General features: G+C 31.5%; 3 protein-coding genes across 4 annotated transcripts; all 3 read left to right on the top strand.

Moving 5' to 3' along the window:
• The first annotated feature begins 48 nt into the window (after positions 1 to 48).
• Positions 49 to 2,690, top strand: LOC148308213 (uncharacterized). The gene is made up of 3 exons (XM_088262133.1): positions 49 to 804; positions 1,095 to 1,241; positions 1,687 to 2,690. Exons 1-3 carry the CDS (start codon positions 772 to 774, stop codon positions 1,834 to 1,836), a joined length of 330 nt encoding a protein of 109 aa, XP_088118259.1. The 5' UTR covers positions 49 to 771; the 3' UTR covers positions 1,837 to 2,690.
• A 5,353-nt stretch (positions 2,691 to 8,043) lies between these two features.
• On the top strand, positions 8,044 to 10,663 carry Cipc (Clock interacting protein circadian). The gene is made up of 2 exons (XM_088262131.1): positions 8,044 to 8,185; positions 8,939 to 10,663. The coding sequence occupies exons 1-2, from the start codon at positions 8,152 to 8,154 to the stop codon at positions 9,529 to 9,531; spliced, it is 627 nt and encodes a 208-aa protein (XP_088118257.1). The 5' UTR covers positions 8,044 to 8,151; the 3' UTR covers positions 9,532 to 10,663.
• Positions 10,664 to 12,102: 1,439 nt separating this feature from the next.
• Positions 12,103 to 20,808, top strand: Golgin84 (golgin A5). Of its 2 annotated transcripts, none has more exons than XM_088262092.1 (11): positions 12,103 to 12,380; positions 12,518 to 12,909; positions 14,611 to 14,832; positions 15,674 to 15,866; positions 16,717 to 17,001; positions 17,826 to 18,018; positions 18,800 to 18,897; positions 19,004 to 19,151; positions 19,293 to 19,368; positions 20,230 to 20,390; positions 20,620 to 20,808. In XM_088262092.1, the coding sequence occupies exons 2-11, from the start codon at positions 12,519 to 12,521 to the stop codon at positions 20,677 to 20,679; spliced, it is 1,827 nt and encodes a 608-aa protein (XP_088118218.1). In that variant the 5' UTR covers positions 12,103 to 12,380; position 12,518; the 3' UTR covers positions 20,680 to 20,808. The 2 variants fall into 2 exon arrangements, with proteins under 2 accessions (XP_088118218.1, XP_088118217.1); XM_088262091.1 differs by having other exon boundaries at positions 20,215 to 20,390.
• The last annotated feature ends 215 nt before the right edge of the window (positions 20,809 to 21,023 follow it).

The raw sequence follows: 21,023 nt of genomic DNA, 5'->3' as shown, positions 1-21,023 counted from the left end.
ACTATGAAATTAATAATTCAATCATTCAAAGTTGGTACTCCCTTGGTTGTAAATATTTATCATTTTCATTGAAAGCTATCGTTTATAGAAAATGTATTATTATCGTATTTGTTTATTGATGATCATATAAAAAAAAAAACATTGTATTCATTGTAAAAGTATATGCATTTGGAATTCCAAAAAAGAAAAACGTAGCCGCTAATTTATTGTATATAGAAGCTTTTAAAAAAAAAAAGTATACTGTTCATTGTTGACGTTTCGGCCAATTTCACAAGTATGTTTTGGGTTGGTTGGAAGATATTACTTTTTAGCCGGCCAATGTATTTATTTATTTTTAAATAAAAAAATATTGTTTTACATTTACATATCAATACATTCAGAATGCCGAAAGAGGAAAACGATTCTAAAAGTAATATTTATTACCTTACGAGTGAACCTCAATCAACGTGTAGAACGGTAAAAAAGGAAACTAACTTTTTAGTTTCAAAAAGTATTTATTTATTAATTTTTATTCCTTTGGAAATCATTATTTTTACCATCGCAAAAGTGCCTTCCCCACAAATTCCGCACATAAGTTTGTCGTATACAAACCAACATCAATGTGACCAACATTAGTTGTGAAAAGAAAGTTGTAAATTCAAAAGTCTGTCGTTCATTCGTTGCGGAATTGTATTTATTTAGGCAATTCAAAATTAAAACGTTTTACTTGATTTTGAATGAAGCAATCATTAATTTCTTTGCAGCAGTTTTATAAATAAAAGTAGTCATAAAATGCGGAAGTCTGTAGACGAATTTCGAAGATCGGTAAGTTGTTTTTTGTACTGTCATTTTATTAAAATTTCTCAACATAATCTCATTTTAATTTGATTTATTTTGTATTAAACACTTTTATTCGGAAAACCGTAGTCTATGAAATCTTTTAAAATTTATCAAAGCAGGTCTGTTAAAAATGGATTAACGTCCTGGTATAATTTGCATTGTTAATTTCGAAAAGACGAATCAATATAAAAATTACCTCTCTTTAAACCGGGGCACGGTTTGACAAACTGCAAATATAATCATCGTGTTCTTTATTCTTTTTTAATGAATTTCAGGCAAAAGACGTGGAGTCACGACTTGACATGCTGCAATGGAAGGTAGAAACATTGTCTCAAAATGGTTTCTCTGCTGATAATTCTCTTCTAAATTCGCCACAAACACCCCCAGTCACTGTTTCTCAACTACTTAAGGATTTATCAAAGGTTTGCAAAAAAATTGTTAAAAACAAATTTGACAAGCATCTCACAGTTATAATGCCAAAAATAGTACACCAGTTTTTTTTAAACGATGTATAATAGATGTTCGAATAGTGAAATAAGAAAAAAATGCAAAGATGTAAAAAAATGATGAAAAAACCACCCAACAATAATGTGTTAATATATAAAGAAAAAAGGAAATTGTTTTGTGTACATGCCTGTGCTAATGTTTTATTTAAATAAAATTATAATTTTCAATAAATAATTTGTTTATTTAAAAAAAATTAAACCTCAAATCAATTTTATCTTTTTGTGCTGTAATTGCGGAGCTGACTTATCAGCAGTCAGTTTACTGACTAGTAGCCAGCTTACTTGCATCAGTAGATCTCTACAAATGATGGCTTGTTAACATTGAAAAGATTCTTTTTATTCATGTTTCATTAAATTCCAGATGAAAACTGAATACGCTGCCACAAAAAAAGAACTAAAAGATGTTTTCGATCAACAAAATCAAGCTTGCAACCAGCTCCACGAACGAATGGATAGTGTAAAAGAGAGATTTTCAAGACTTAAAGATGCAGTTGGCGACACTCGTGATTAAATTAATATGACTACTAGATATAACGCTATTGAAACAATAAAAAATCATTCCAAACTATACCAGATTAAATAATTATGTGATTTTACAAAAAGGTTATATTATTCTTCTGTTGAACATTGGTTATTTTAATATTAATATGCAGTGGTGGGATGCAGCTGGTTCGCTAGAACCAGTGCCTTAGATTTTTAGAGTTTGCCGAACCAGTCTTTAACCCTTTGTTGTCACACAATATTCCGATTGAGATCATGTATCGGAGCACGCTCAGTTTACTTGGTCTACCACGTTGTAAAAATACTTTAACCTCACAAAGAGAAAAAAATAATGGAAAGATGAAAAAAAAATAGTGGAAAAAATTCAGTTAAGTTATTGCACTTAGTAAAAAGAATATCGTAAAAGATATACGCTTGAGCATTTGGAGCATTCTCAGTTATGTGAATGTTCTGTTAATGTGCAGAATAAAAAACAAATAAATGAATAAATGTGAAAACTAAATAACTAGCTTCTTGAAAAAATTTTATCCCAATACTGTTAATATGTATGAATGTTTTTTACGAAATTTATGCTATATTTTTGTATTTTTCTTACATTAATCTTCAACATAAAATATTGAATAAAAAAAAACATCATCTATTTATAAATTAATGAAAGACTTATATGATTAGTATTTTTGTTAATAAAAGAAAAATGCCAAATGAGTATTATGAAAAATGTTGAAACACAAAAACCAATCGCCAACTATGTAGGTTCTTTTGCCCCTAACCATTGATTATATCCATTATTAATTAGAACACTCATCCTCATTAGATTGTATGTGTAAAAAAGTATTGAAAAATTAAATGTTATAAAAATTGTCATTGTGATGTTTTTCTTTCATATAAGTGATGTTTTGATTTCATATAATTAGTATGTTAAAATGAAGAATTGCATGAATTTCCAAAATTTTCTAAATCATCCAAATCTGGCTTTAAAATCAACCAATTAGGCATTCTAGGTTTAGGCCTATATAGTGGTTAAACGTTTATGGAATTTAACATGATCTATATGTAGGCTTACCATAATTGTGAAGCTCTAAGTCGGGACAGGTAGGGGAAAAAAACAAATACAGTGGAACCTCTAATAACGAGCATAATTCGTTCCAGCATCTTAAGTGTTAAGCGAAACATTTTTTCCCATAGAAATCAATGTAAAATACGATTTTGCTTTCCATGCCGAAAGAATACTCAATTTTTATATTTTTATATTGACGTTTCTTGATATAAAATTACTTTTAAATTGTTAAGAAGTGTAACAACTTCGAATACATGATGTAGTCCAATCCGTGTAAAAAATTAGGCGCTACTGAAACTATTTTCCCATAATTCTTATATCGTAGTCAACCAGGAGAAAGTGACCAACTGACAAAACGTAAAATGTTCAGGAAGGCCATTTAACCGTTTTTACACTTTTGTCATCAATTAAAAACAAAGAAATAATGTATTCACGATTGTGATTATTTTTGTGTGAAAAGGGATGTTTGCTAATATTGAAATGAGTAAATAATATTTTAGAAAATTTTCATCCTAAAGTTTTTAAAATTACTTAAAGCAGTTGGTCACTTTTTCCAGTAAAAAATCTAGGAAAAAATGCAGATTTGAAGAACTTTTGATTCTTAGAATGAGATTGGAAACGTTAGTTACAGATACAAAAGTTTAATTCAAAGCATTTTATTTTATTAATTTATATTGAGAAAGAAACTTTTTTTTGGAATATAAACTAGCTGGTAATATAACATTTTTTTTTTAAATAACATAACTTTTTTTATTAAATATACAAAAAGTAAAGAAGAATTTAGAAACCTTGTTCTTGAATCACTAGAACTTCACTAGAGACATCTATTGGTGAGATGTAAAGAAGCTTTTTATTAAGCAGAAACTCTTATATTAGTATGTGAGGTCCGAATCCTGGATTATAATCACACACATGAGAAACGCCAGAAAATACCATTTTCATTTTTATTATTTAAGCTTAAAATTTGACCAGACAATTTAGGTTTCTAAATTGTCTGATCACTCAAACCAGCCTATGACGGTCGTCAGCCCCGTAAATGCCCAGACTTCCATATTCTTCTTCATCTTTGATGAGATGTCAAAAAATAATATGAAAATAACTCCTGTAATTGGAGATAATCCAGATTTTGTTAACAAGTATTTGGACACACTCAAAATGTTGTTTATATTTTTCATTAATGTTTTACTTAGTAAATACCACTATTTCTTAAAGTCTACTTTGACACGTGTTTCGATGCATTCCGCATCATTTAGTCTACTTTGACACGTGTTTCGATGCATTCCGCATCATTTTTAAACACCCTATGTGAAGCTAATTCTAAATTTTAGAGTTGGGTCCTTGGGACGTTGAGGGTTGAAGAGGGGGTAGTAGCTGTTTCTTATTTTTATTTATTTATTTAATTTAATTTTTTTTATATTTCTTATCAGTGGGAATATAGACAATAGAGGGGAGGCTTTAGTCATTGTCATATTGTTAATTATGGGTTTATTGTTATTTATGTTTTTATGAATTTCTATTGTTTCAAAATGTTGCAGTTTATGGCTTTTCGTATTAATTATTTTTAGAATTTTTACGTTATTGTTGTTAAATTTGTGATCATTATTTATTAAATGGTTAGCGAATTCCGAAAAATTATTATTTCTCAAACATAATTCATGTTCCCTGATTCTTGTTTTTCGGAATTTTTCGGTAAAACATTAATTAAAAATGAATAGATTTTACCACAAAGTGACTGCCGAATCAATTAATGTTTATATTTTATTTGAATAATCTACGAGTATCATTTAATATTTAAATCCAATATTTCGAGTAAACAAAATATTGTTATCGCAAAAAAATTATATGTACTTCATTATCTTGAAGTTCAAGGACTGTTATTTTTAATTCCGAATAAAAAAACATTTAAAAAATACTTTATGTAAATGTGCACCCATAAAAATATTTATTTTAAAAGTAGCGGTTTTATCGATATATAAAATTAATGCACTATATCAAATAATTACGACCCTTAGAACTTTTAGGAGTAATGAAATCATTTAAACATCTGTTTCCAAAACCACACGAATGCAAATCAGAAGCACTCACGTTTGTTTCCTACTCAATTTTTTCATGATGCACGCCTACACGCACACACATACACACAGTATTCCATGGGCCACTGGGTCCATTATTGTTTTCTTTTTTCATCAACAATATTAAAAATGTAATTTTAAACTCACGGTTTCGTTCAATGAAATGAGTGAAGAAAGAATAGTAAAACCAATTTATGTGGCAAATGTGAGTGGTAATAGAACCAGAAGAATACCTAGGAAAACTTAGCGTAATTAAGTACTTCAAATACTCGAAAGTAAGTAAACAAGACTTTTGTCCTCCTTCGTAATTTAATGTTTGGCACGCTTAGCTGCCGTACTGGAGGTCCCGGATTCGATGCACAGGGGGGTCAAATAAATATAAGTGATTTTTTCCAACCAACACTACCTTGAAATGGAGGGCTGATCACCTTTCCTTCATATGTTAATGATCAAGATAACACTGCATTTATATGATGCAGTGCCCTATGCACCATCGATCATGAGGGTTTGAAGATGAAGAATACTTGAAAGTGGTCAGGTCAGGAGTCGGAATAATCGGCGGGTATGTTTGAGGATGAAGATGCATGAATGCGGAAGGGGCGAATATTGTTTGCAAAGACAGATTGGTGTGGCATTCTATTCTCTCTGTCTACCTCTGCAGGGAAACGGCATGACAGTTAGCTAGTTAGTTATTTTGGGGGACCAGAATTCTTCTAATCCGTATCCGTACTCAATGGTGCATAGGGCACTGCGTCATATAAACGCAGTGTTATCTTTATCGTTAAAACATAAAGGAATGGTGATCAGCCTTTCGTTCCAGGTACCATTCCAGGGTAATATTGAATAAATATAAGAGTGAAAAAATCACATATATTTATTTGACTCCCCCTGGGAATCGAACCCGGGACCTCCAGAACGGAGCAACTAGCCGAGCGTGCTGACCATTACACTACGGAGGTGGTATTTGGGGAACCAAAATAGAACAACATATGGTAATTAATGTTTTTATTCATTTTATTTTAATATTAAATTTAATCACATATTTGACATTGAGTTTTGTAAGCAATTCGTGGACAATTTTATTGATAACCACTTGCTCTAAAGCGCATGCAATCATCAAGGTGTTATCTGTTCAGTAAGTCAAACAAGTTATCTGCCACACGAAAAATTGTGATATCATTTCCAATAATGTTTTTTGTTTCATTGTATGTTATGTAACGAATATGTAATATGAACCAAAGAGGCTTACATACTTTGAAATTAAATAAATAAATACACTATGTCACTCTGAACCGTGACTTAGTGCTTCAGTAAAACCAATCTGTTTTCAGATCAGGATATAAGTCTTCTTCATACGCCGCTTCAACAACTTTCCACTTTGACTTATGATATAATATGTATTATTTCGCAATACTCTCTCATAAAATAATAATCCAATAGGGGAATACAGTAAAAAAAACATAGTCAGAACAAAAGTAAAAAATAAACAAGACTAAAACACAAATAAGAAAGTTTTTTTTTAAAGTAAACAAAACCTAAAGGGGGCAAAATGTAAAATATAAAACAAAAACGGGGTATAGACATATAAAAAAAAACATAAGGTAAGAAGCATGTTTAAAGGAAACAAATGAGAAAATAATATTAATCACTTACACAAATATGAAATCCTTCCATAAAGTATTTTTTCAGTTCAGTGGATAGGTATTACCACAAAGTGACAGCCGAATGAATTAATGAAATTATCCTATTTTAATTTCAGTCTACATATTTCATATCCCAAGTTTTCTGTGGACTTAAGGATAGTGCATTCGATTTTATAATTACAGGACCATTCTATACTTTGTCGATAAGTGTGACACGTCCCTACGGATGATAACACATACACAGTTTTATACACATATGATATAAATTCATTGTTTATGAATTGGTGCTTCAGTCTAAATAGGCTAAATAGCTTAAATCATAACAAAGAAAGCTATTTTCAATGTATGGAAAGATTGATAAAGATACAGAATGGATAATGAATGCTGGGAACAGGGTGAATGGTGCACAAAAACGCCGAAAACTAAACTGGCAGTACACAACGGAGTCTTACTTTCAACCCTAATGCATGGAAGTGAAGCATGTATTTGGCAAAAGAAGGATGAAAGTGGACTGAATGCAGACGAAATGCTATCCCTCGGAAAATGCGCGGTAAAACGATGTATGAAAGATGTTCGAATGGTGAAATAATCAAAGAATGCTAGGCTGAGATAAGCATTATCGATAAAATTGTGTGTTGAGATGGTTTGGACATGTGGAACGAATGAGTGAGGAAAGAATGGTAAAATGAATTTTTGAAGCAAATGTAGTTGAAAAAAGGAGCATAGGAAGACGGAGAAAAACAGCCAACAAATCAAAGATTGGATTTAGAAAGCTTTTATTTATCAGAAACTCTTTTATTTGTTTGCAATATATGAATCCACTGTATAATATATTGCACTCGTATTTATCATACGAGTATTATTATTATATTTTTACAACTGAGGCGAATGCGGTTGGTAATAGAAGCAAAAGAGGTCGGAGGAAAACTTGGCATGATCATATACTGGAAAGCGGTCAGGTCAGGAGTATAAAAAATCGGCGGGTATGTATAATATAATTGATTTCTTTCACTCCAATATTTGTTCAATATTACCCTGGACTGGTACCTGCAGCGGAGGGCTGATTACCTTTTTTTCATATGTTAACGATCAAGATAACACTGCGTTTATATGATGCAGTGCCATATGCACCATCGGTTGCGGATGAGGGTTTGAATGAAAATGTATTAGGAGGTGCATGAATATTGTGCGCAAAGACAGATTGTTGTGGTGTTCTATTCTCTTTGCCTACTCCTGCGGAAGTGGCGTGATGGTTTTAAGATAGCATTTGCCCGCGAGCGTTGATCTGAAAACGAACGATCACGCGCGTTTCAGATCTGCAGGAGAGAAAGAGTCAGATTGATGCTTCTGTCTCTTTTGAACTGCCCTATCCCAACCTCATGACGTCGTGTTTTATGACACAAACATCCCGAGGTCACACAGTTGACTTTCGCGACCGCAGCTTCGTTTTCCGCCAAAGTTGATCAACCGCCGGGGCGCAGTGGACGCCGGCGACTTGCCTTGAAAAAAAAACAAATTAAAAGAAAAAAACTTAATTTCACATTTAAAAAAAAATGTGCGAAGATCGTTCTCTTCGGCTGGCGAAAGGTATATATTCGGATTTATTTTATTATTAATATCTTTATTTTAAATATTAAAATCAAACAGTAATTTTTAGGGTCGAGGGTCTATTTTATGTCTTTGATTTTCATATTTTAAATATGAATGATGGAGTTCTACAAAGTAAACGCAAAATCAATCAATTTATTAATTAATAAATTTATTTGTTTAGCTAAAAGTGAGTTAGACACTTAATCAACTGCACTAAGCAAAAATTAACTTCGGTTCCTGTCTATAATGCATACAAAACATAAATATATGTTATTATATAAAACAAATTGAGCAAAAATTTCTTCTTCTCAAAATAAAACATATCTGTGTATTATGAAAAATTTTATTACCCGATTTTATTTTTCGGTTTAAAATTGAATTCTTTTAGGTTCTTTTGGCGTTTGTTTAAATCTATTACTATTATTGTTAAACAAAATTACATTCGTTTCTTTAATTGATTCAGCAGTCACTTTGTGGTAAAATCTATCCATTTTCAATTTACGTTTTACTTGGAGATATCACTATTTCTAGTGGAAATAGTAAATAGAAAATAATGGTATTTATGAAGTGAAACTAAAAAAAATAAAAATGCAATATTTTCAAGAAAAATTATCATTTTTGATTGACCCTCTTCCGCCAAAATGTCGGTTATGCCAGTTAGGTAATATGTTTTTTGGGATTATTATGCCCCACCCTATAGCCATTTTTTTTTTCAAATATATCAATGTTTTCGTTTTATGTTTATATCAGGAGCGTCAGCTTCCCAACGCTTGCGTCGTCTAAACCTGCTTCGTTTTCGAGTTCATATTCTTGAACGTTATTACGAGGCTGCTGTTTTATCTGAAAACCCTGAGGCGCCATTACCATCAGTGGATTCCAAGGGTCGCCCCCTTCTCACACCGCCGCCAGTTCATGCCGAGGATATCCATGCCATGATGTCGCTCGCTTCCATCGTCGCAAGAATCCACTCCCAACCCTTTTTTAACCTGCTCCCCCCCAAACCGATGGATCCTGTAACAAAGGCCAAGAGGCAAAGACTGAACGAGATCGCCGTGAAAACTGTCGAGCTTATGCAGAGAAACCAAATGATCCAGCTCAAGATGCAAGCCTTGCGAGCCGAGACGACCAAGTTTGTCCAATCTGTGTGGAACGACCCAGAAAATAGGGCGTTGTTCCCGGAAAATCGACTTCCTTGTTCCAGCGCAAATAATGCTGCGATGGTCCCAAAACCAGATCCTGAAACGAAACTAGAAAATCGTAAATTGATCCCGAACCAAGAGGCTGATAATCCCAAACCGAGCTCTTCCTTCAACATTAAAATAATGGACGATTCCGATGAATAAAACATCTTAAATGTGATCTTCATTCTTCTATATATTTTTTTACTCACAAATTTAAGATAAGTCATTTCACGATCACCAGATCTCGTTGTGTTAGGTTATTCATTCTTTAATTGTGAATGCAATCTTTGAGATTCTATAGCTTTATTTTATAGTAAAACAGTTTGCTTTTTTAGAAAAATATGTATGCAGTTACGCTTTTTATTTTGTAGTTTTACCACAATTTCCTTGTAAATTTTTGATTTGCATAAACTCTTTATATTAATACGACATTAGTTGATAATTGAGTTATTGCTAATATTCAAATACGACTGTGTAGGTACACTTATCCCAAACATTTTATTTGATCCAGCGTCTTAATAATGATTTGCCGACGGTAAAATTTCCCATCAGAAATTAAATAAAAAAAATTAAACTCAAGCTTAAACATTGACCAATCTCTCTTCAACGTCTCCAGGGGGCATCACCCCATAATAATCATATTACTTTCTTTGGAAACCACGTCATTCAATTTTTTGCTACAAAAATGTGCAAATACTGAGTGTTTATGTTCTTAGTTCATTTAAAAAAATATGTAAGTATATATTTACGACGACTACATCAACTTCCCAGATAAGATTTACATAGCAATTTTGTTTTCAGACAATCTTTGTAACAAAACAATTCTTGGGATTGTTGCATAAATTGTATGATTATTATACCTTATCTAGTTGTTGGGTAGATTTATAAACATTATTATTTGCTCAATTAAATAGTGCAAAATAACTTACTCAAATAATCACCAAGATATGTTTAATTAGTATTCATATCAAGATACGCACTATTAAAATATGACATACTTTAAGTTTGTAAAGGAAACATGATACATTCATATAATGTACATAAGTATGTATTTACGTAATACGTAAAATAGTCTAATGGATAGTTTCTTAGTTTCTTTTGGGTGGTTTCGTAGTAGCGCCAGATAAATATTTTTCCTTGCATGGCACCTTCTGAAAAACAAGACTTTTTAGGGCAGTGTTCCGCAAAGTGTGTGCCGCGGCACACAGGTGTACCGTGGGTGGTGATTAGTTGATGTTCCGCGGAACACCAACTAAGTCGGAAAAGTCTAGTTTTGTGAAGATAACATTTACAACTTAGAAATTTTGATTGCCTGTGCTCAGTTAAGCAGGCTCACAATTTTAATAATAAATCAATATTAAATAAGCTTCATTTTTTTCTTTGGTGTACCTCTAAAATTTCTTGATTTGGCAGGTGTACTTTGAACAGAAAAAGTTTGCGGAACACTGTTCTAGGGTAGGTTCGCTAGAAATTTAACTGTGCACAGCACTTGCTCGTAAAAAAAGTAAAAAAAATATTTGGACTTACATGTTGCATCCATGATGCATTTTTAACGATTTTCCGCAATTAACATTGGCATGAATTCGGTGTAATCTATACACATGAGACATGTTCAGCCAATTTAATATAGCCCTAGTTTTATTGTTATAAAGTATATTGTAATCTTTATCTGAATAAAGTAAATAAACACAATGAAATTATTTTATTTAATTTTTACACTTGTATCTTGTATATATTGTAAAATACCTACTCCAACTCACATTTTGGTATTTCATGAAGAATATAAAGTAAACACTATTCTTTTAACTGTTATTCCCACGATGCATAGGACACCGAAATAGATCTAGGAAGTGTTAAGGCCCAACTCAATTTTCTCTAAACCCAGGTAACATTTGATGTATCTGTTTTTTATTCTTAAAATACCGTTTTTGTTATTTTTTAAAAGTTATTCTTTGAAATAAATATATAGTTTTAAAAAGAAAAGAGTTATTGAAAGAAAAGGAATTAATATATTTTTTTTAAATATTTTTCTTTAATAATTATTAACCATATAACCTAGGTTGTAGTTTTTTTCACTATATTTTATTCGTTATTATATAACTTTAAATAGAAATAAGTTTTAACAGAAATAACTAATAACCCTAACAAGGATTATTAAATAGTAAACAACAATACAAAAACTAAATAACAATACAAACATCTACAATAATTACAATACAAAAATTATATTATTTACTTTACGGATATGAAATGTGCAGTATCAGTTTAACACAAAATATCCTGAAAATGCTACTCAGGTTATAAAATAATTGAAAATAATATGAAATGTAAAATACTTTTAAAAATACTTAATTTTAAAAAGAGTTCGTATGCATGTTTCTTCAAAGTCATCGATTGCTGTATTGAGATTGTTTAAAATTTCCTATTATATTTAGATTTTAGGTTTCTTATAATAATTTAACTGCTTAAAAAAATAGAAACTTTTATTTCAGCAAAAAAGGATATTTTAAATATCTCATAAGTTACGGATAATGGATAAAAGGATATTAAAAAATCCTATCATACCGCTCCGAAAAAGAACTTGCATTGAATATATTACTGCCATCTAGCGACACACAGACCGAGCGAGGTACCCGTCGGTAATAAAGAAAGACAATAAAACAAAATGTCTGATTGTTGGCTACACTGTTAAGACCAACTTCACTGCATGTTATTTTTTTTATAAATTATTTTGACATTTGACTTGACAGGGAGAGAATTTGGTAGGATGTACTATTGCAGAAATAGTTTCCACGTACATGATTTTAATGTGAATGTTTTGCAAAGTGTTTGTGATTATATTAATTATAATGCCTTCACATTTATTTCTCAATCATAATGTCTTTGACAAAAGTTTGTTTTAATTGTTATGTGAAAATTACTTGACTATTAAGTACCTTTGAACTAAAAAAAAATAAATAGAATAAAATAAATACAACGATTCTCGTGCTGTGATCATAAAACTTTTCGAAGTAAGTATGAAATTGGATTATGTATCCACTTTTCAGTTGTAAAGCGATTTCTTTCGACGTTTTACCTTGATTTTATGCTAATATATATTGTAAACAACTATTAATTTTATAATTTACTTGTTCAAATTTTCTTTTAGTATGTCATGGTTTAGCGACTTAGCCGATAAGGCGGAAAATTTGTTGAATAAAATAGACCAAAATGCAGCAATAGTACTGCAAGAAACGGAAAGAAAACTGCACTCCAACTTTTCATCTGGTCCAGAGAACAAAACAAGTAATGATGACACACATTATACACCATCATTTAATTCAATACCCGAAGTTAATCATTCTCCTAAACAGAACATTTTAAAGGGGAAGAAAATAAGAAATAACAGAAACAAAAATATTGACAGCAGTGAAACATCTTCGCAGAAAAATCTAGATTTCAAACCTTCACCGAGTTTGCGACAGTCCAGATCGGACGGAAATTTTACCAACACTATCAAAAGTGAACCACGGAATGGCCTCGAGTTTCCACCGAAAAAAGGTGCATATGAAATTATTTTATTCTATTTCGTAATAATTATTAACGTGTACCTACTTATATCAAAGATTTAAAATATCAAAGATGTTCCTCTTAATTTTTACTCCATGTTCTTCGAAAGCTCCCGCCGTATTTCCAGGTCTGGTATAGAAACTCTTGGTTTCCATTCTGAGCCATCCATTACAAAAAAAAACTTTTCTGTTTTGAATCTTTTATTGATATTAACATTTCCGGGAGTACAAAAATTGATGTCCGACTTTCTCTGGGGAGTGGGTTCATTTTACATGAATTTATTTATTTTTTCATTAAAATGATGAATTATGAGGATAGAAATTATGTTACGATTTCGAAAAGGTGTTTTTTAAAAAAAACACCTTTTCGAAATATTTTTCAAGTATGACAAAATTACACACAAATATTCACAGATTTCATTGCTATACAAGTTACATCATACTAACTGACAGACGGACTTCAACGTTCATTAACGTCCATACTCCTTTAAAGAAAATTCGCACTGACGTTCATTTACGTCTATACTCCCGGACTGGTTAAATCAATCATGGAAAGTTTTTCACGGACAACGATATTTTTTTTTATTACTTATGCTTTCAAAGTCCCTATCACTCTCAGTGGGACATGTAAGTTAATTACTACTGCTAACTAGTGTGTATTATTCCAAGTAATATACATGTGGAATAGGGATCACAAGCTAGAGTAGAAGTAGAGTGTAAGCTCCACCTTCTAGTTATGATGTCATTTTCATTTTTTTCGAACCCTTATCCGCACCCCAACGGTGCAAAGGTCACTGCATCATATGAATGCAGTGTTATCTTGATCGTTAACACACGAAGGGAAGGTGATCAGCCCTCCGCTTCAGGTACCAGTCCAGGGTAGTATGGAATAAATATTAGAGTGAAAAACTCATTTATATTTATTAGACCCCCCTCTGGGAATCGAACCCGGGACCTCCAGAACGGTAGCCCAGCGCGCTGACCATTACACTACGGAGGCGGACAAAATGTCAACCCAGACATAATTATGATTCAACCATCTTGAAGGCAATTTAAATGTTCAATTAAAGAGTTCAATTTCTTATATTATTTCTTTAGAGATTTTAATCAGAAAATCATGTGATTTTTTAAACATTAATTTAATTACTATTTATAAAAAAATACTACCAATAAAATAAAGAAAGGTGTATTGAATGGTTTGGGCCTATGTATCAAATGAGTGGAAATAGAACAGTAAAATAAATTTAAAATACGAATGTATTTAGTAATAGAAACAGAGGAAGACCGAGGAAAACTTGGCATGATCAAGTATTTAAAATACTTGGAAATGGTCGGGTTAGAAGTCACAATAATCGGCGGGTATGTATGAGGAGCATGAATTTGGAACAAGCGAAGATTGTTTGCAATGATAGATTTGTGTAGCATTCTATTCTTTCTGCCTACCCCTGGGGAGAAGCGGCTCAGTGGTTAGTTTATAAAAGAGTGTCTTCTGCTTCCATAATTCACAAAATTAAAAAAGACACAAATTAAAAGGGCCATTCATAAATAGATAATAGAGGCGGAATCTGAAATAAATCACATCATTCGGCCATTTTGTATTTGATTAGTTAAAAAAAAAAACTTTATCAATATGTACATATTTTTACTAAAATGAGGACTGAATATAAATAAATTGATTTGATTTTATTCCCAGATGATCCTGTTGTACTGTCTTTGGAATCGGATTCCGTAATAGAAACCTCCAGCGTCGTATCGGATCATGGACTCCATTTCGGCGAGGATGGAAATGCATCGGTTGCCTCCAATAATTCAGACCACTATGTAAATGTTGAGAATGAAATGCTGCGGAATGAAATATCCGTAGTCAATAATGAGGTTTCCTTGCTTATTGCCAAAGCAAAAAATGCCGAAAAAGGTCTGATCGCTATTATTTTCACAACATTTTGAGTGTGTCCAAATACTTGTTCACAAATATGTATTACCTCCAATTATAGGAGTTATTTTTCTTATTGTTTTTTGACATCTCAACATGGATGAAGAAGAATATGGAAGTCCGGGCATTTACGGGGCTGACGACCGTCATAGGCTAGTTTAAGTGATCACTTTACACTTGTGTAATATTCACCAATTCTACCCATTATTGACAACCACACTACTCAAATTCTTGGAAGTTCTATATATATGAACCCATTTTGAAACATTGTTCTTGAATCACTAGAACTTCACTAGAGACATCTATTGGTGAGATATACTCCTAAAATTGGAGATAATCCAGATTTTTGAACAAGTATTTGGACACACTCAAAATGTTGTTACATTTCTTCATGGTTTTTTCCTATTGTAAATTGATTTTCCATACATTCACCTGAAGAGTTATATTTCAATATACTCTTCTTCTATGTCCGCCTTCATAGTGTAATTAATGGTCAGCACGCTTAGCTACCGTTCTGGAGGTCCCCGGTTCGATTCTTAGGGGGAGTCAAAGAAACATAAGTGATCTTTTCACTCTTATATTTATCCAATACTACCCTAGACTGGTACTTGAAGCGGAGGGCCGATCACCTTTCTTTAATATGTTAACCATCAAGATAGTACTGCGTTTATTTAATTCAGTGCCCTATGCACCATCGGGTACGTACGAGGGTTTGAATTGAATCTATAAGTACCATGTTTCTCGTTTATTCATAATTGTTCGGAGTGGCACTCTGTTTTTATTAATCTTTTCATCTGTTTACCATTAATATATTTTTTTCCAGATTCTGAAAGTAAATCGGTAAGATTGGATCAGTTAGAAAAAACGCACGCAATAGCCGTTAAGGAAAATGAACATTTAAGGGCAAAGATTTTTGATATGCAAACTAATATAAAACGTATGTCAGAAGATGACACAAATGATTTAGAAGACACCATTCATACTCTTGAACAGGAAAAAAGTGATCTGCTTGAGAAGTATGTGCAATTCAACTTCTTTTATTTATTTTGTCTAAATTTGGTGGTATGATAATTGTTTAAAATATATTGCGGTAAGATACTTAAGGATGGGAAGGGTATTTTTACCTTCTGTGCCAGCCTCCTTTCCATGTCAGAAATAAAGGAATTACATATTTAATATTTTTATATGAATATTATCTACCAATCTTTTTGTTAAGGCATTAACTATATGTACATAATTATCAATTTCCATCTCCAACAATCCGCAGGCGTAAAAAACACCCATCCTAAGTGTGTTAAGTGGCAGAAATGACCTAATATCTTGAAAAATATTAAAAATTGTTTTTTTTTTTACTATTTTTCTATTAATATTAAGTGTATTTTATGTTAATCCGCCGTAAATTTAAACCAATCATAAAAGTTTACGCATTAAAAAATACATCTTTAACACGTCGGCTGCCAACTACAAGATAACTCGTAGATTGCGTTCTTTTCTATGACGCTGACTGCGAGTTATCTCGTACTGTGGTTACCTGCCATATTTGTGCAGTTATGATAAAATTCCTAGTAAATCAGTGCTTATATGGATAGATGGCTTCTGGGAAGAGAACAAAAAATCAATGCTGGCTTACATGAACAGAAAACTTATTAATAAATGAACAGAAAATATAATCATGTACTATAATTACAGTTTTTTTTATAAAATGAAATTGGCTTTTTAGACAAGAATTCAGAAAATTGCCGTGGCAGTCAACTTGTTAAAAAAGTTTTTCAGTAATATGATAAAGTACGGGATATTGAATTAAAAAAAAAATCTGACAATTTTCCTATAAAGGCTTTATTTAATGCATCTTTCATTTTATTTCAGGGTGAAAAGCCTCGAGCTGTCTGAAATATCCAGTGTTTCCACAAAAACAGAACTAGAAAATGATTTAAAAGAAAAAGAAAGCAAGTGTAGGGACTTGGAAGAGAAATTGGAGAAGGTGAAAAATGAAATGGTGGATCTACAATCGGAATGGAAAAACTATAAAATAAGAGCCAACAGCACTCTCCTGATGAAGGAGAAGATTATTGAAGAGTTGGGAGGCAGTAAAAGTGAAAATGTTGCGGACGATTTAGTCAGTACCCTGAATTCTCAAATAAGTCAACTTAAGTAAGTTACATTATATTATAAAAAAAAATCTTTTTTTTTACAAAAATGTAAAACGTAATGTTTCTTAAAAAAAAATATTAGTATAACCACTCACCGAGATTTTTATGTCTACCGGTTTCGAGATGTACCCGTATCTTCGTTAGGACAAAAACTGTTTGCATGCTGTGGTAGTGATTGTCCTGACGAAGAGACGGGTATGTCTCAAAACCGGTAGACATAAAAATGTCAGTGAGTGGTTATAATACTATATAATATATAGTACTAATGTTATTAACATTTTTGTAAAAAAAAAATAATAAGTAAAAATGACTTACCACAAAGTAAATACTTTAAAGATTATGAGAATATTGATATTGAGAATAAAAAAAAATTGTACTGTCAGTGGCATATTTGAAAAAAATCATGGGTAAAATCTTTACATGCTTTTACCCGTGCAAATAAATCAAGTGCTTTTTCACTCATATTTATTTAATATTACCCTGGGCTGGTACTTGAAACGCAGTAATGATCACATCACCTTCATGTAATCAAGGATCAAACAACACTGCATCGATGGGGTGCAATGGCCCATGCACCATTTTTTTATTATAAGAATTGGAAGAAAATAGAATATGCATTTATTTTTATTATGTTATTCTGCCATATTTTATTTTAATCTGAATATCTGTATAACCTATTCTCATCAAATTGAGGTTTGATGCTGGATACCACCGTATTACAAATTTCAATGAATCATAGACATACAAATGTGCGTGACATACAGTAGCAGTAATGACCTAAGGATGCAATATTCTACAGCCTAGTCATACGTATTTTTCAAACAGATTGGAACGGGATGACTTGGCTACAGAATCATCGAAATACCAAGCTGAATGCGAAAAGAAATCGGGAGAAATTGAACGACTAGAGATTAGAACCACTTCTACAGAGAGACAACTATCTGCTCTTAAGGATGGCTTTCGCCAAGAAAAAGCCGCGAAAGAAATGGCAGAGCACACTGTTTTCAGTCTTAGCAAAGTAAGTTGTATTTTACACAAAAAATAATTTAACTAAAATTTTTAAAACACAAAGTAATCCTGAAAATATATTAGACAGTAGTGGCATATATAAATTAAATTGCGACTGTGGAAGTTCGTATATTGGTATGACTTCCAGAAAATTTAAAACAAGAATCAGGGAACATGAATTATGTTTGAGAAATAATAATTTTTCGGTATTCGCTAACTATTTAATAGATAATGTTCACAAATTTAACCACAATAACGTAGAAATCCTAAAAATAATCAATATGAAAAGCCATAAACTGCAACATTTTGAAACAATAGAAATTCATAAGAATATAAATAACAATAAACCCATACTTAACAATATGACAATGACTAAAGCCTCCCCCCTTTTGTTTTTGTTCCCACTGATCCCATGAAAAAACCCGAGAAATAAAAATGAAAATAAAATTAATAAATAAAAATAAGAAACAGTTACTACCCCCTCTTCAACCTTCAACTTCCCAAGGACCCAACTCTAAAATTTTGAATTAGCTTCACAGGGTGGTTTCAAAATGATGCGGAATGCATCGAAACACGTGTCACAGTAGATTTTGAGAAATAGTGGTATTTATTTGAAATAATTGAAATCACTAGAACTTCACTAGAGACATCTATTGATGAGATGAACAAATTAATTGATTAAAGATGAATTGGAGATAATCCAGATTTTGGGAACAAGTATTTGGACACACTCAAAATGTTGTAAATTCTTTATGTCTGTGATTTTGAGTTTATTTTTATTTGACTTGTAGGAATTAAAATCGATGCAACAAGAAACAGCGAAGCAAATTTCTTCTCTGCGTGCAAAGTTACGCGAAAGTCAGCCGAAAGAAAATGAACATCTGTTAAGGTATTTTTCAAAATTGATTCTTATTCTTCAAAAACTTGCAACAAGTGACTCCTGATATTTTCGTGACTTTTGACATGATTGTTGGCATTTTTGTGTGTTTTTACAGTAATCCAGGAACGAGTAACTTGAATGTTTCCGAATCAGGTGAAGAACGGTTTCGACTGCTCACCCAAGCCCTTGTAGCGAAACAAGCCGCATTAGAAAGTGTCACATCTGATAGAAATGCTTTGAGATTACAGTTAGAGAAAACAGAAGTAAGCTAGATTAATTTTATATCAAATTACCAATAAGGAATATGTTCCAAACACATTATGTATAATAATAATTAGTGTTTTATATTCTTTAGTATTGCGTTAACATATTCTACTATGTCTTTATTGTACATCTATTTTCAGAATAAATACAGATCTGATCTTGTCAGCATGAAGAATAATCAACCTAGAATAATTCATGTGAATGATACAGATGATGGTAAGTATTTAGACACCTACGTATTTATATTTTAATGATACAAATATGTTTAAGCCCTGTATAAACATTATATACATATGTATGTGTACTTATAACAAACCTTTGAAATGTTTACCATTGCATTATTTTATAATATTTGCATGCTTTGTTGCATTGTACACAAAAAAAAAAGTTTATTTAGTTGTGCAGTGACGAATTATGAGTTGTAATATATGTATTTAATATCCCTATTCAAAGAATAATTGCCAACTAATAAATGTTACAATGAGCATTCTCTGTTTGTAGTACACCGGAATGGCTAAATATATCATACTGTACATTAAGCTACAATTTAGAAGTTACAAATTAAATAATTTTTAATATAAAATAATGCGAATTAAACTACAGTATTAAACCATGTAACAAATACACTTTTTTTTACTAAAGGAATAACCCGCAAAGCGTCTATTTTAGATGCTTATCTGCAGGTAGGATAGTAAGGATAGGGAAGGTAAATGTGAAAAATACATCACAAATACCCAGACCAATTGAAAATAAATCTTTCTTGAATTCATTTGCAATTGGCAGGAATCGAACCCGCGACGCCAGCTTCACAGTCGAGCGTCTACCCAACTACGCTACGCTGCTATGTTTGGAAGAGGGTTAAAATTCTTCATGTAAAACGTGTGCGATCTTGTTAGCCTATAATTATAATTACGTACATAAATTCATGTCCTAAGTTAATTCTAATGTTAAATTGTGGCATGGATAATATCATCTTTAATGGAGAACTGTGATTTTAATAATTTTTTTGGTTTTCGTTCAATTGCCAATCAATACTGCATGAAAGTATTAGTGAAATGTTAGTTTTTTCTATTTCAGCTAAGGCGAGATTGCCCCACATGATGCAGGAAAATCCGTGGGACTCTAATTTGTCTCGTCGGGTGAAAAAAGCCTATTCTACTTTGGATAGCTTCAGTGTTCGAGTTGGAATTTTCTTGAGGCGGAACCCTATTGCAAGGATATTCATAATTTCATATATGGTTTGTAATTTGCTTTTATTAAAAATTTAATATTAATACATATTCTCATTTCTTGACATAATTTAATTGTGATTATGTATTCTGTACACATAAAATTGTGCTTCTGCACAAATCAAATTTGAATATACTCTTAATGTATTTGTTTTACTCATTTGTGCTTTTATATACTATCTGGTTTTTCAGACTGTTTCGAATATTATTTAATTTTATTTATTTATTGTTATTTCAGATTATACTTCACTTCTGGGTGCTAGTAGTTTTATTTACATACACACCGGAAATACATTAAGTTTATGTAAATTAAAAAAATATAAAAGTACTACGATATTATGTTTGTCTGTAGACCATGAAATTTGTAAAAATATTTTGTTTTTTATTATTATAAATTATAAAATTAATTATGTATATCAAAGAAGAAAATAAAATATTATATATTTGTTTTTATTTGCTATTTTAATATAAAAATGTGAACTCAAAATAAATTATTACAAAGTGTTTCCTCCTACAGCTTATTCCTATATAATATTTTACCCGGAAGGGCTCAATACACTTTTTAGATCAATTATCGAGATATATCAGATTCAGAGGGTATGTGCATAAGTATTTTATATGAATAAAGTTTTTTCCCTAAAG

The sequence above is a fragment of the Brachycentrus maculatus genome, unplaced genomic scaffold, assembly GCF_059751285.1.
Source record: "Brachycentrus maculatus isolate JH-2025_06_01 unplaced genomic scaffold, ASM5975128v1 h1tg000173l, whole genome shotgun sequence".
Lineage (NCBI taxonomy): Eukaryota > Metazoa > Arthropoda > Insecta > Trichoptera > Brachycentridae > Brachycentrus > Brachycentrus maculatus.
Note: the sequence above shows the minus strand (reverse complement) of the source record. Positions and strands in the feature narration are given on the sequence as shown.

Coding starts and splice junctions, on each gene's coding strand:
- Golgin84 (XM_088262091.1), top strand. CDS start 12,519: ATGTCATGGTTTAGCGACTTAGCCGATAAGGCGGAAAATTTGTTGAAT. Junction 17,002..17,825: donor TCTCAAATAAGTCAACTTAA/GTAAGTTACATT, acceptor TTTTTCAAACAG/ATTGGAACGGGATGACTTGG. Junction 19,152..19,292: donor TACAGTTAGAGAAAACAGAA/GTAAGCTAGATT, acceptor ATCTATTTTCAG/AATAAATACAGATCTGATCT.
- LOC148308213 (XM_088262133.1), top strand. CDS start 772: ATGCGGAAGTCTGTAGACGAATTTCGAAGATCG. Junction 805..1,094: donor TAGACGAATTTCGAAGATCG/GTAAGTTGTTTT, acceptor AATGAATTTCAG/GCAAAAGACGTGGAGTCACG. Junction 1,242..1,686: donor TACTTAAGGATTTATCAAAG/GTTTGCAAAAAA, acceptor ATTAAATTCCAG/ATGAAAACTGAATACGCTGC.
- Cipc (XM_088262131.1), top strand. CDS start 8,152: ATGTGCGAAGATCGTTCTCTTCGGCTGGCGAAAG. Junction 8,186..8,938: donor TTCTCTTCGGCTGGCGAAAG/GTATATATTCGG, acceptor TGTTTATATCAG/GAGCGTCAGCTTCCCAACGC.